Raw genomic sequence first — 13,631 nt, 5'->3', positions numbered from 1 at the left:
ATCATTTAACAATGCAAAAAGTAAACAAAGTTATAACTGTTAAAAAAATATATATATCAGAAAAAAAAAACTAGTTAAAAACTTAAAAACTAGTTTAAAAACTTACCTAAAACATTTATAAATATAATTTAAGCATAACCAGTTCAAAATAAAAAATATAATAAGATTAAAATATTACTTTTTCCATAAAACAGTAAAAAAAATAAAGAAAGTAACAAATGACAAAACATAACAGAAAAAAAAAAATCGATTAAAAAAATAGTCAAAAACTTGAAAAATAGTTAAAAACATAAACAAAACATACAATCATAAAATTAGAAAGAAACAAGTTAAAAACAAAATTACGCTTATATTTTAATAATAATTTTTCTTTAAAAATACAAAAAAGTAATAAAAAAAATAAATGACAAACAAAAACCAAAAAACCAGTAAACAAATTAAAAACCTAAAACCAAAACAATAACACCTATAAATTAAAAAAAAAAAAACGGTTCCAATAAAAAATTATAATAATATTCTGATATTACTTTTTTTTTTCTAAAAATGCAGGTATGGAACAAATCATATGTGTCATCAAATAATGGGGGTCAATGGAGAGAAAATACAAATTATGATGACTACACAATGACTGGAATTCTAATTCCAACCAATTCATCACTAGCTAACTTGATGGAGCTGATAAAAACAGAGATAAACTGCAGCAGAAACAACATAGACATATCCTACTAGATATCATCAAGAACAACACCGATGAAACTACTGACTGACAATTCCCTCAAGCTTTACATTGAGCTAAGAAAATCACAGGCTAGAGTAACTGATTCCGCACTATGCATCACAACTACAGACGAAATAGCTATACAAATAGTGTAAAATCAATCTTCTGACCAGACAGTGGAGGAACTGGTTCTACAAATACACGACGAACCATTCAACCAGCAATCCAATATTGAAGGACAACATTCAAATCATGATTATTGTCAGTTAACAATTGCCCCAAACATGTTTGCCATGGCTGAACATGTTGCAGATTCTATAATAGAGCAATCAAATGAAACAACAAAAAAGAGAAGGGATGAAGAAATAGAGATCATCACAGATTACATGGTGCTTGAGATCGAAGAAGGACAAATATACAGTGACAAGAACATACTAAAAACAACAATCAGATTCTATGCAATGATAAAGAACTTTCATATCAGAACGAAGAGGTCCGAACCGAGGGAATACATGGTTACATGTGTTGACGAAAATTTTAACTGGTTTCTGCACGCTTCAAAGTTGAAACGAACACAAACATTCAAGATTAGAAAATATGTCAACAACCATACCTGCTCATTGGATGTCATAATGGAAGATCATACGCAAGCAACATACAATACTATTGCTCAAATAGTGAAGAAGAAATACGACTCAATAAACAGGAAGCATGCACCGAATGACATCATGAAGGACTTGCTACATGAGTTTGGCGTTTCGATGGGATATCAAAAGGCTTGGAGAACAAAAGAAAAGGCTTTAGAGTCGGCAAGAGGAAAGCTAGAAGACTCATACCAGCAACTACCAATGTACCTTCATATGCTAAAAAAAGCAAATCCAGGGACAATAACTGAATTGATTACAGACAAGAAGAATCGGTTCAAGTACGTGCTCTTAGCATTGTCAAACTCAATTAGAGGATGGATTCATTGCAGACCAGTGATTGTGGTAGATGACACATTCTTGAAAACAACATATGGAGGGACATTATTTACAGCATCAACAATGGATGCTAATAACCACATATTCATATTGGCATTTGGAATAGGGGACTCGGAGAATGATTCATCATGGCAGTGGTTTTTCAACAAGCCATGAGAAACATTCGGAAAAAGAGAAGCTAAGAAACTTGTTCAAATAAAAATTTACAACAAATACATCATCTTTAGTGTAAGAGTTTTCTTATTATTGTTAGACTTACTTAACGTAAAAAACTGGTTTCAAAAAAGTAACAAAGAAACCGGTTAAAACAGACATAAATAGATATTTGAAATTTTTTGACTTGTAGGCATGAAAATCGTCTCAGACCGGCACAAAAGCATAGAGAAAGCAGTAGCAACAGTCTATCCAAACATATTCTATGGAGCATGCATATTCCACTTGCTTAACAACATTAAGGTCAATTTTGGAGTACACGGGGAAGATCTTACAATAAACTTTGTTAAAGCCGCTAAAACATACAACATGAAATTATTTGAAGGATACACTTTTCTACTAGCTTGGAACATTCCATTATTTGAGACATGATTTTTTCCCATGCCTAAAGTTGTATAGGTATCTCAACTAGAAATGTTTCTGTATGATTGAAATTACATCTGGCTAATCTCATTTGCCTAAATAGCTAATTTTTGTGGACTGCGGACACCATATAGGTGCTCCGAACTAAGTGACAATTTAGTGATTAAGCAAGGGTTTTTTTTTTTTTGGTTATACAAAAACAATACATATAATTATGTAGTAGGTACTTATTTATGATATGTTATTACTTCTTAGCAATATGTTATACTATAAAAAAAATTTATTAATTTCTTGGTATGGATACAAAAAAACTATAGTAGACATATATAGCTTTTGTCTTTTTTTTGAACATAGTAAGTGACCAACACTAGGGAATTGCAGCTCTTGATTTAGCTCCCCCAATTCTTGTTGCTGCGACACTATTAAAGAGTTTTTGAGTAATTAGGGTTCTAGCAAAACTTGAGAATTGTTTTGCTTTTCTTTTTTTTCTTTCCCCCAATATCTTTGTACATGCACTACAAGATGGGAAATGAAAAGTTTTTATTTCTCATTTTATGTATTTTTAGCTATATACAAAATACAAAACCGAAACTAAGTGACAATAAAGTGATTAAGTAAGGCCATTTTTTTGGTTATATGAAAACAATACATATATAATTGTGTAGTATGTGTCTATTTATGTGTATGTTATTACTTCTTATCAATATTCAATATTTTATTACGTACTAATCAAACAATCTTTATTACTTTAAAAGAATTTCTACCTAGCAACCCGAATCAAACAAACAAAAGTAGATCAAAATATTCTGTGACACAGCCTAAACCTCAAATTCAATCATCAAAAAACTTCCAAAGCAAGGATCTCTTACAGAATATCCAACCAAAACTTCTACCACACAATTGGAGAGCAATTTATGAAATTGTATCAACGTGGCCTAAAGGAGAAGTTGCAGATGTGATAATCTCAAACGATGAATTTCACCAAGATATGAGGGGTTTTTTCATAGAAAATGATGATATATTTGAGTTTCTTGCAGAGGATCAAATAGGGAGGATCAAATAGGGCAGTGTGTGATTTGCTGCTACTTAAGGTATCATAGTTTAAATTTAAGATCAATTTATGTTTATTTATTAAATTTGAGAAATAAAGTTAGTTAACTATATTTTCATATTATTTTCTTATGTAGTTATTTATATACTTGACTTGCCGATAACAATAGACAACACTTGTGGATGTTTGTAAATTTAAATTAAGTTGCAATTTTGATAACTAAGCATGACGACCGGGTTAGTTTCTTGGTGGAGTTTTTTTTTACTTGTCAAGCAATAACAATTCTTGTTCCTTGAAATCATGGGTAAGCTTAATTAATAAGTATATATATACATATTATACGTATGATAATATAATATATGTTCAATATATAATATTTATTTTTATGATTTAATTAATTCATTTCTCTTTTATATTTTGTAGCTAATAGATAAAAAATCATATCCAAAAGCTATGATTGACGAGATGAGGGAAGAGTGGGCGACAGATATGCTTCCACACTTGCAGAGTCATCACATTGTGGGTCATTAATTAATTTTTTTAAAAAATATATATATTAATTATGACAAATATTTAGCTAACAATATCAGTTAAATATATATTTTTTTCCTCTAATATAATATTTGTTAATTTTGTTATGTATATATATATATATTTGAAAAATATTGTAAATTTTGAGATATCTATGATAGTTTAAAATTTGTATTCTTTTTTTTTTTTTTGTTTATTAATTGAGTTAAAAGTAATTATAAATAATTTGTTGGAAAAATATATATTATATAAAATAAATTATTTATGATTTAATATAAAAATAAAGAAAAGAAATTAATTTTACAATATTTAATTTAGAAAAATAAAATAAAAAAATCAAGTTTCAAGTCCAACTTAGCTGGACTAGAAAGGGGTTCACGCTTTTTAAGTCTAGCATTGTTGGACTAGAAATTTTTTTCTAGTCCAACAATTAAGTTTCATGTTGTGGGACTGCTTTTTAAGTCCAACAATGTTGGACTAGAAATACTTTTTATTATTGGACTATAAATGTTTTTCTAGTCCAACATTATTGGACTAGAAATGTTTTTCTAGTCCAACAATGTTAGACTAGAAAAATACTCCTGTTATGTCCCAGGCTATTATGTCCAACATAAAATGGACTCAAAAAATTTATCTAGTCCAACTTTGATAGACTTAAAAGGGGTTTTTGTAGTAGTGACATGTCAGAACTTGAAAAAATAGACAAAAGAATCAGACCTCATCTTCAAAAATATGATACAAATATTGTAGTAGATGCCACTGCCCGACCAGAAGGTACACAATGATGATATCCAACATAGCTGAATCGATAAATTCAGGAATTTTTGCTACAAAAACAATGCCCATCACTACAATGATGGAGAGTCTTCGAAGTTTGGTACAAAAATTAGTTTGGACAAACGGCAATGAAGCACATGGAACATTCACCAAATTTTCAACAGTAACAGAAAAAATACTCAGAGAAAACTTTATTCAAGCGAAAAAATATGAGGTAAAACACTAAACATATATATATATATACAAACAGTATAAATTAAAAAAAAATTGAATAGAAGTATAAAATAACCGGTTATAAACTAATTTTTTCTGTTTAAAATAACAGATTACACCAGTCACAACAATACTCCACCAAGTGAATGTGCTAGAGAAAGGGAAATTCCTTGTCAATTTACTGGACAAAACATGTGAATGTAATCGGTTCCAGCAAGATAAAATCCCATGTGCTCATGCAATAGCTATATTCTCGAAACAAGAATTGTGAGTTTATGACTATGTGGCGGACTACTACAAAATTGGCTAAATGAAAGAAACATATGACACTACAACGAACCCATTACAAAATATAAGTGAATGGACACTTTCTGAGAGCTTGGAAATGATAGTCCTACCACCAAACACGAAAAAGAGAGCCGGGAGACCTAGGAGAAGAAGAATAAATTCAAAAGGAGAGCCAAAGGTACAAATAATGTGTGGACGTTGCAAAAAGACAGGGCACAATAGAAAGGCATGCACTAATCCAACTCTACCACCAAAGCAACAAGAACCAATATAGCCAAGGCGAAAGAAAGCAAAGACACAACAACAATAAGAGCATTATTGAATACAAAGATACAATTACAATAAAAAAAAATACTATATTAGATTTTGTATGTTCCAAAAATGATTTCAATATTTTTTTAACATGAACTATATCTTCGAACAACATTGCTTTTGAATAAAAATGAAAATTTTCATAACATAAAATTGCCTTAAAAAAATTACAACAATAATGAAACCAGTTATATTCAACATGCACCAAAAGAAAGTAATCAAAGAAAATTTAACCGGTTATATTTAAAGATGTACCGACAAACATAATCAATAAAAAAAAAACCAGTTCTATATAATAGATACAACGACAAACAAGTTAACAAACAAACAAAAAACATATAAGATCACTACAAAATTAACCGGTTAAAAAAACCATTAGCGTGATAGGATGCATGTTAGTAGCGTGATAGTTGAATAGGTGCACGATTTAGTTTTTAAAATAACCTATAATTAGTTAAGTTATTCTTAACCGTGATTTGATAAGCCTAGTTTTTTATTTTGCAGGCTATTATATTAGAATGAACGTCAGGCAGAATATGAGAAGCTAGGGTAATTTGGTCAGGTGCACTGGCGATTAGGGAGTCAGTTTCCCACAAATAGACGTTGTTGAGATAGAGGCCCAAGAGGCAGAGCATGCAATCGGGGAGATGTCAACCGACCGCAGGTTACCTAGGTTGGGAAATAGGTTTGTGGCTATGCAAGATAGAACCCATGAACAAGACAAGGATATCATGCATTTGAGGTAGACAGGGTTGGTTGCTGTTAAGAACAGGATAGAACAACTGTACGGAAGGTTCTGTAAGCAGATGCCACTAGTATTTCTAGGAGGCCCAGACGTCATGAGAGCCGAGTAGTGGCTAACTGTTATTACACAGATTCTGAATTTTATAGGATTCACTAGAAATGACAAAGTGGCTTGTGTCACATTCCAATTTTAGGAGGATACCTTAGTCTTGTGGGTTAGGGTGGCTCTGACTTGGGATGTTACTACCATTACCTCGGAAGAGTTCCAAGAATTATTCAATACAAAGTATTAAAACGAGACAGTCAAAAGTGTGAAGAGAAAAGAGTTTACTCAACTGACTCAAAAAGAAAATATGATCGTTACTGAGTATAAAACTCAGTTCAATAGGCTGGCAAGGTTGGCTTCAGTAATTGTGCCAACTGACCTAATGATCAAACACGACCTAATGATCACCACCAATGATAAATTCTCCTAAGCTGATATGGTGGGAAAAGCACTACAAGCTGAGGGCGTTGTTGAGGTCATTAAGGAGTCTTGAGGGACTCAGGTTGCTACTGCTCCTCCTACCTCTGGTTTTGGTAGAAGTGGCAGCGACTCAACCACCGATCAGAAGAGAAAGGCACCATATGCACTTGGTGGCTCAAATTAAAATAAGAGGTTCTGAGGAAACTAGGGCCGAGGCCACTGTCAGGGTTGTTCCGAAACCCAATACACTTACCCGGAATGTCCCAACTGTAAGAAGCATCATCTGGGAGAGTGTAAAGGGCAAGGATATATTTAGTGTGGTTTTCTTGGTCACTATAAGAGAGATTACCCGCAAGTTAAGAAAAAAGAGTAGAAGACAGTAGCAAAGCCCGCTCTAGTAAGGGTTTTTGCTTTTACTCAAGCTGATGTAGAAGCTAGCCTCTCAATTGTTATAAGTCAGCTCTCAGTCAACAACTCTTATCTCTCTGTATGGTTTGACTCTAGGGCCCCTCATTCATATGTGACGGCAAGAATTTTTAATAAATTGGGTTGGCTGTATGATAGCTATGATAAGGGGTTCGGAACCCTACTACCTAGCAGAGAATTATTTATCTCTACAGGTAGGTTAGGTCTATGCCAATAAGAATTGAGGATAGGGAGTTGAGTGCTGATTTGGTAGAATTGGGCTTAGCGGATTTTGATATTATACTTAGAATAAATTTCTTGTTCAAGTATTAAGTTAATATTGACTGTAAGCGGAAGATGCTGATCTTCCAACCCAAGGGCGAGGAACCGTTTGTGTTTGTGGGATCAGTTTAGGGATCCTGAATTACAAGGATCTCAGTATTGAAAGTTAGAGATTTTTTACAAGATTGAGGCCTAGGGTTTCTTGTAGTGGTATTGGATACCACAGGGCTTGATTCCATTCGGCCAGAGGATGTCAGAGTGGTTCAAGAATTTTTAGATGTATTTCCTAATGAACTTCTGGGTTACCACCGTAGCAGGAAATATATTTTTTATTAATTTAGCACTAAGAGCAGAACCAGTCTCTAAAGCACCTTGTAGAATGGCTGCAACATAACATAAAGAATTGAAGATCCAACTTCAGGGGTTGCTTGACCTAGGGTTTTCACGACCTACTGTGTCATGCTAGGGAGCTCCCATGTTGTTTGTTAAGAAGAAAGACAGATCCCGAAACATGTTCATTGACTACCGGGAACTAAATAATCTGACAATCAAGAATAAATATCCTTTACCTAGGTTTGTTCGATCAAATTCATGGGAAGATAGTCTTCTTTAAGATCGATCTCTAATCGAGCTGTCATCAGTTGACAATCTAAGAGGAGAACATTCCAGAGACTACTTTTTGCACTAAGTATGGGCACTATGAATTTCTAGTTATGTATTTTGGGCTAACTAATGCTCCAGCGGCTTTTATGAATTTGATGAATACAGTATTCAAGGACTTCCTTGATATATGTGTTATAGTATTTATTCACGACACCCTTGTGTAATCTCAATCAGAAGTGGAACATTAGCAACAGCTCTAGATGGTTTTGCATCGATTATGAGAACGTAAATTGTATGCCAAGTTCAAAAAGTGTGTATTTTGGCTATCTCTGGTGTCCTTTCTTGGACATATTTTCAGTAAGGATGGGATCAAGATTATCCAGGGAAGATTGAATCTATTAGGGATTGGTCGAGACCGAAGACAGTTATAGAAGTCAAAAGTTTTTTGGGTTTGGCTGGTTATTATCATCGATTTGCTGAGAGAATTTCTAAGATCTCAACACCTTTAACCGAACTCACCAAAAAGAATCAACGATTTCTGTGGACAGACAAGTGTGAAACAAGATTTTAGAAATTAAAATGGAGGTTGATTATAGCTTCGGTGTTAGCCTTTCCATCTGATAAAGAGAAGTTTATGGTTTACTGTGATGCATCTAGATAGGGTCTGTGGTGCATGTTGATGCAGGCCAATCGGGTCATCGCTTATGCCTCCCGTCAGTTAAAGGAATATGTACATCGATACCCAACTCATGATCTAGAACTTGCTGCAGTAGTTTTTGCTTTGAAAATTTGGCGACATTATCTCTACGAAGAAAAGTATGAAATTTATACAGACCACAAGCCTCCAATATTTCTTTACTCAAAAAGATTTGAATATGAGGTAAAGACGTTGGTTAAAGTTAATTAAGGATTACGATTTGGAAATCTTTTACCATCTTGGGAAGGCCAATATGGTGGCAAATGCCCTTAGTAGAAAGGGTCCCGGGCAAATAACTATTATGATTAAGATTTCACCCCACCTAGTAGATGATATGGTCTGATTAAGTATTGAGTTTTTTGTAGGCAAACTTAATAATTTGACATTGCAATGAGATCTTTTAGATAGAATTAAAGATGCTTAGTTAATTGATCTAGAATTGGTGAATATCCAAGAAGAGATTTCAGTTGGTCAAGCTAAAGATTTTACAGTATCAAGTAATGAGATGTTGTTGTATATATCTAGAGTTTGTGTTCCAAGCAGTGTGGAACGTAGAAAGGAGATTCTTGAGGAAGCTCATATCACTCCTTATTTACTGCATCCTGGCACTACCAAAATGTATTAAGATTTAAAACCCTTCTACTAGTGGGAGGGGATGAAGAAAGATGTGGTAGAATCTGTATCCCGGTGCTTAACCTATCAGTAGAATAAGGCTGAACAATAGCGACCTATAGGATTGTTGCAGCCTGTGACTCTTCCACAGTGGAAGTGGGAATATCTCACCATGGATTTTGTGATTGGGTTCCCTAGAACCACAGGAATGCACGATTCTATTTGGGTTGTAGTGGATCGATTGACTAAGTCTGCACATTTTCTACCGGTGAAAACAACCTTTACAGTAGATTAGTACCCAAAGTTATACGTAAAATAAATAGTGAGGTTACATGGGGCTCGAAAGTCCATTATATCGGATAGAGATCCGAAATTTACCTCAAAATTTTGGCAAAGTCTTCAGCTAGCCATGGCTACCAAGCTGAAGTTTAGTACAACTTTCCATCCTTAAACTGATGGACAGTCCAAAAGGACAATTTAGATACTGGAAGATATGTTTTGTGCCTGTAACGCCCTGTCCAACAGGGACGCCACGTGTGTGCACTTTATTTAAATTACCAATAATTATATAAGATGTAATTATACTAAAAGTGTGGGTAATTAAAATTTTGATAGTTAAAAAAAACTCATCCTTTAAACTATTTAACAAAAGATAAGTAACACGATTTATGGGGTCCCCCTGTTTCCAAAATATTTACAAACTGGTTTCAAAGTATTTTACAACATAAACTTTATATTTTCCAAAATACAATCAAAATAGAGCATCCTGTAAACTGGGCTGCCTGCGGCTGGTATGTACATTGCTGCTGTGACCATAACTCATGGTTGTTCGACTTTAGCTTTTCCTTTACCTGCACCATAACGCACCAGTGAGTCACAGAGACTCAGCAAGAAAGTGATCAAAACAGTAATCGAAAGAAAATAATTATCCACTTATTCTCATGCCATTATGTTTACTCACTATTCAATAATAATAAGCATTCCCTTAAACATCATACATTTATGGTACTTAATAAAGTACCACTTTTACCACTCGTTACATACGAGCTGAATATGTCACTATCGTTGCCCAATAACGCAAACGATAAGTAAGAAACCTAACCGCGGTTTCAAGAGCAATTACTCATAACGGTAATAACCGTTTCCAACCCTAGGTAATAACCTAGGCTTAATAAGCTTTAAACAACATCATGATAATAACCAAAGTCACCTCCATTCATTCATTGATTTTTAACCACATATGGTGCTTACCACTTTTCTTACCTTAATTCAGAAGTCAAGAATATGGCCGACCTGGGTGGAAAAACAAGCTAGGCAATCCCGGTCCTATGTCACGACAATTGAGAAACACAAATAAATACCTTAACATAATATTCCGGATTAAAACCCTAATTTAGAAATCAAATGTAACCTAACTCCCAACAACCCTAATTTAGGTCAAGCATCCCATATTTAATTTAAAACAGATAGTACACAACTCCCCGGGTCAAAACTGAACATAAAACAAACCCGAAGAAATTCTCCCTCGCATGCAACCGGCCGACCAGGTTACGGTATACCGTAACCCATCCGGTCGACCGGTTGCGAACCAGGAACAATAGTTCCTTTTCACCAAAAATCGATCCAAAACCCTTCCAAACCTATCCAAACTTTCCAGAACAGTTTATTAACATACATATGACATAACCTAAGCTGCAAAACACAATGGTTCAATCTCTAGCTTGAAATCACATGCCCAAGTGAAGAAATCAAGTTTCTTTTAGCTTCCTCACTCTCCAATCAATCCCAACAGCCATGAATTCAATCCATACATGCATTAACATACCATAATTAACTTGAATAACAAACCTACACCCTCACTAAACCTACAGCTTTGAAAATTTTCAAAAAAGTAACAAAACCTAGCTTGAAAACCTAAGAAAACACCAAAACTAAATGGATGAACTTACCTAGGTGCAAGGTTAACTTGGAGATGGAGTTTAGCTCAAGAATTTGAAGAGAAAGAAGTGAGTTCTTCCCTGGTTCCAGCTGCTACAGCAATCGGCATAAGGAGAAGAAGAGAAAAAGCTTGGAGATGTGTTTTTTTTTTGAAAAAAAAAGTGATTTCTTGCCTTGGAAGGCAACTTCTTAAATAAAGGTTTCTCTTTTTTTTTTTTTTTTTCCTTTGCAGCCACAAAATAATTAAGTAAAGAAAAGGGATTGCCAAAAATAAAATGACTAAACTATCCCTCAAAATAACCTAAACTTAAATTATAACCTAGGGGCATTTTGGTAATTTTACTAATTCCCCAATCCGACATTCTAATAAAATTCTAACTTAATCCGGGATATTCTCAAAATAATCCTTTCATTTAATGTCGTGACATTGCTAACCACAAAGCTAAATTTCCACAATTACCGGGCCCAAAATAACGTATTTCGATAAATAATTTCTCAAAAATTCACCTAAGTAAGATCATAATCCTACTTCATTTTCCAAGTAATTACATATTTAATAAAATATGTCCATTTAAATATTATTTATTTTCTGGGATATTACAACTATCCCCCACTTATAGGAATTTCGTCCTCGAAATTTACCTGAAAAGCTCGGGATACAACTCCCGCATCTGCGACTCTAACTCCCAAGTCGCTTCTTCAACTTTGCTATTCCGCCACAACACTTTGACTAATGGAATAGTCTTGTTTCGCAACACCTTTTCTTTCTTGTCTAAGATCTGTACTGGTTGTTCTTCATACGATAGGTCGGTTTGAAGCTCAATGTCTTCATAACTTAAAATATGAGTTGTATCAGATACATATTTCCGAAGCATCGAGACATGAAACACATTATGAACCCCAGATAAGGCAGGAGGTAGAGCCAACCGATAAGCTACCTGACCTACTTTCTCAAGAATCTCAAATGGACCAATAAATCTGGGACTCAACTTTCCTTTCTTCCCGAACCTTCGAATTCCCTTCATTGGGGATACCCGAAGAAAAACAAAATCCCCAACTTGGAACTCAACATCTCTACGCTTTGGATCCGCGTAGCTTTTCTGTCTACTTTGGGAAGCAAGCATACGAGCTCGAATCTTCTCAATAGCCTCGCTCGTTCTTTGGACAGCTTCAGGTCCAAGATACCTACGTTCACCAGCCTCATCCCAGTGAATAGGTGATCGACATTTCCTTCCATAAAGCATCTCATACGGAGCCATGCCAATGGTACTCTGATAACTATTGTTATAAGAAAATTCAATCAGAGGTAGGTACTTGTTCCAAGAACCTTCAAAGTCCATTATACATGCCCTCAACATATCCTCAAGTATCTGAATAGTTCTTTCAGATTGACCATCAGTTTGAGGATGAAAAGGCATCTTGAATCTTAACTTAGTACCCATTGCTTGCTGTAAGCTTCCCCAGAACTTGGATGTAAATTTTGGATCTCGATCTGAAACTATCGACTTTGGGGCACCATGAAGTCGAACTATCTCCTTAATATACAAATCAGCATATTGATCCACTGTATACGTTGTCCTCACCGGGAGAAAGTGAGCTTGGACTTCGTATATCGATCCACTATCACCCAAATAGAATCATAATACCCTATCGTTCGGGTAATCCCACCACAAAATCCATGGTGATGTCTTCCCATTTCCATTCGGGAATCTTTAGAGGTTGAAGCAAACCTCCGCCTTTGGTGTTCCGCTTTAATTTGTTGACAGGTTAAACATTTTGACACATATTCAACAATGTCCCTCTTCATACCCGGCCACCAGTATAAAGCTTTCACGTCATGATACATCTTGGTTGTTCCCGGGTGTAAGGAGTACGGTGTAGTATGAGATTCATCAAGAATCTCTTGTACGATTTCTTTGTCAACCGCATACGTATTGTTTTTGTATCGCAACAACCCATCAGATAAGCATGAAAAGTCTCTTACCAATCCAGCCTCTAACTTCTCTTTATGTCCCTGTAGCTCAAGGTCACCTTGTTGGGCTACTCTAATTCTTTCCAACAGATTAGATTGTATGGTGATATTAGCAAGTTTTCCAATTACAAATTCAATTCCCGCTCTCGTCATATCCTCGACCAACTTGGAGATTTCCTTTAGTTCACAAACTTGCCCTGGTCCTTTCCGACTTAGAGCATCCGCTACCACATTTGCTTTACCAGGGTGGTAGAGAATCTCGCAGTCATAATCCTTGACCAGTTCTAACCATCGTCGTTGTCTCATATTTAAATCCTTCTGAGTGAAAAAGTACTTGAGGCTTTTGTGATCTGTATAAATTTCACACTTCTCACCGTACAGATAGTGACGCCAAACTTTTAGTGCAAAGACAACCGCTGCTAATTCAATATCGTGGGTAGGATATCGTTGCTCATACTCCTTC

The 13,631-nt window shown here is 34.8% G+C and overlaps 2 protein-coding genes across 2 annotated transcripts; both read left to right on the top strand.

The window, feature by feature from the left end:
- Nucleotides 1-750: 750 nt before the first annotated feature.
- Nucleotides 751-1,857, top strand: LOC133039178 (uncharacterized). The gene is made up of 2 exons (XM_061118012.1): nt 751-813; nt 892-1,857. The coding sequence occupies exons 1-2, from the start codon at nt 751-753 to the stop codon at nt 1,855-1,857; spliced, it is 1,029 nt and encodes a 342-aa protein (XP_060973995.1).
- Nucleotides 1,858-4,640: 2,783 nt separating this feature from the next.
- LOC115695462 (uncharacterized) lies at nt 4,641-5,120 on the top strand. The gene is made up of 2 exons (XM_030622525.1): nt 4,641-4,850; nt 4,962-5,120. Exons 1-2 carry the CDS (start codon nt 4,641-4,643, stop codon nt 5,118-5,120), a joined length of 369 nt encoding a protein of 122 aa, XP_030478385.1.
- Nucleotides 5,121-13,631: the final 8,511 nt, after the last annotated feature.

The sequence above is a fragment of the Cannabis sativa genome, chromosome 6, assembly GCF_029168945.1.
Source record: "Cannabis sativa cultivar Pink pepper isolate KNU-18-1 chromosome 6, ASM2916894v1, whole genome shotgun sequence".
Classification (NCBI taxonomy): Eukaryota; Viridiplantae; Streptophyta; class Magnoliopsida; order Rosales; family Cannabaceae; genus Cannabis; species Cannabis sativa.
The sequence above is the reverse complement of the archived record's forward strand: the minus strand, read 5'-3'. Positions and strand labels throughout refer to the sequence as shown.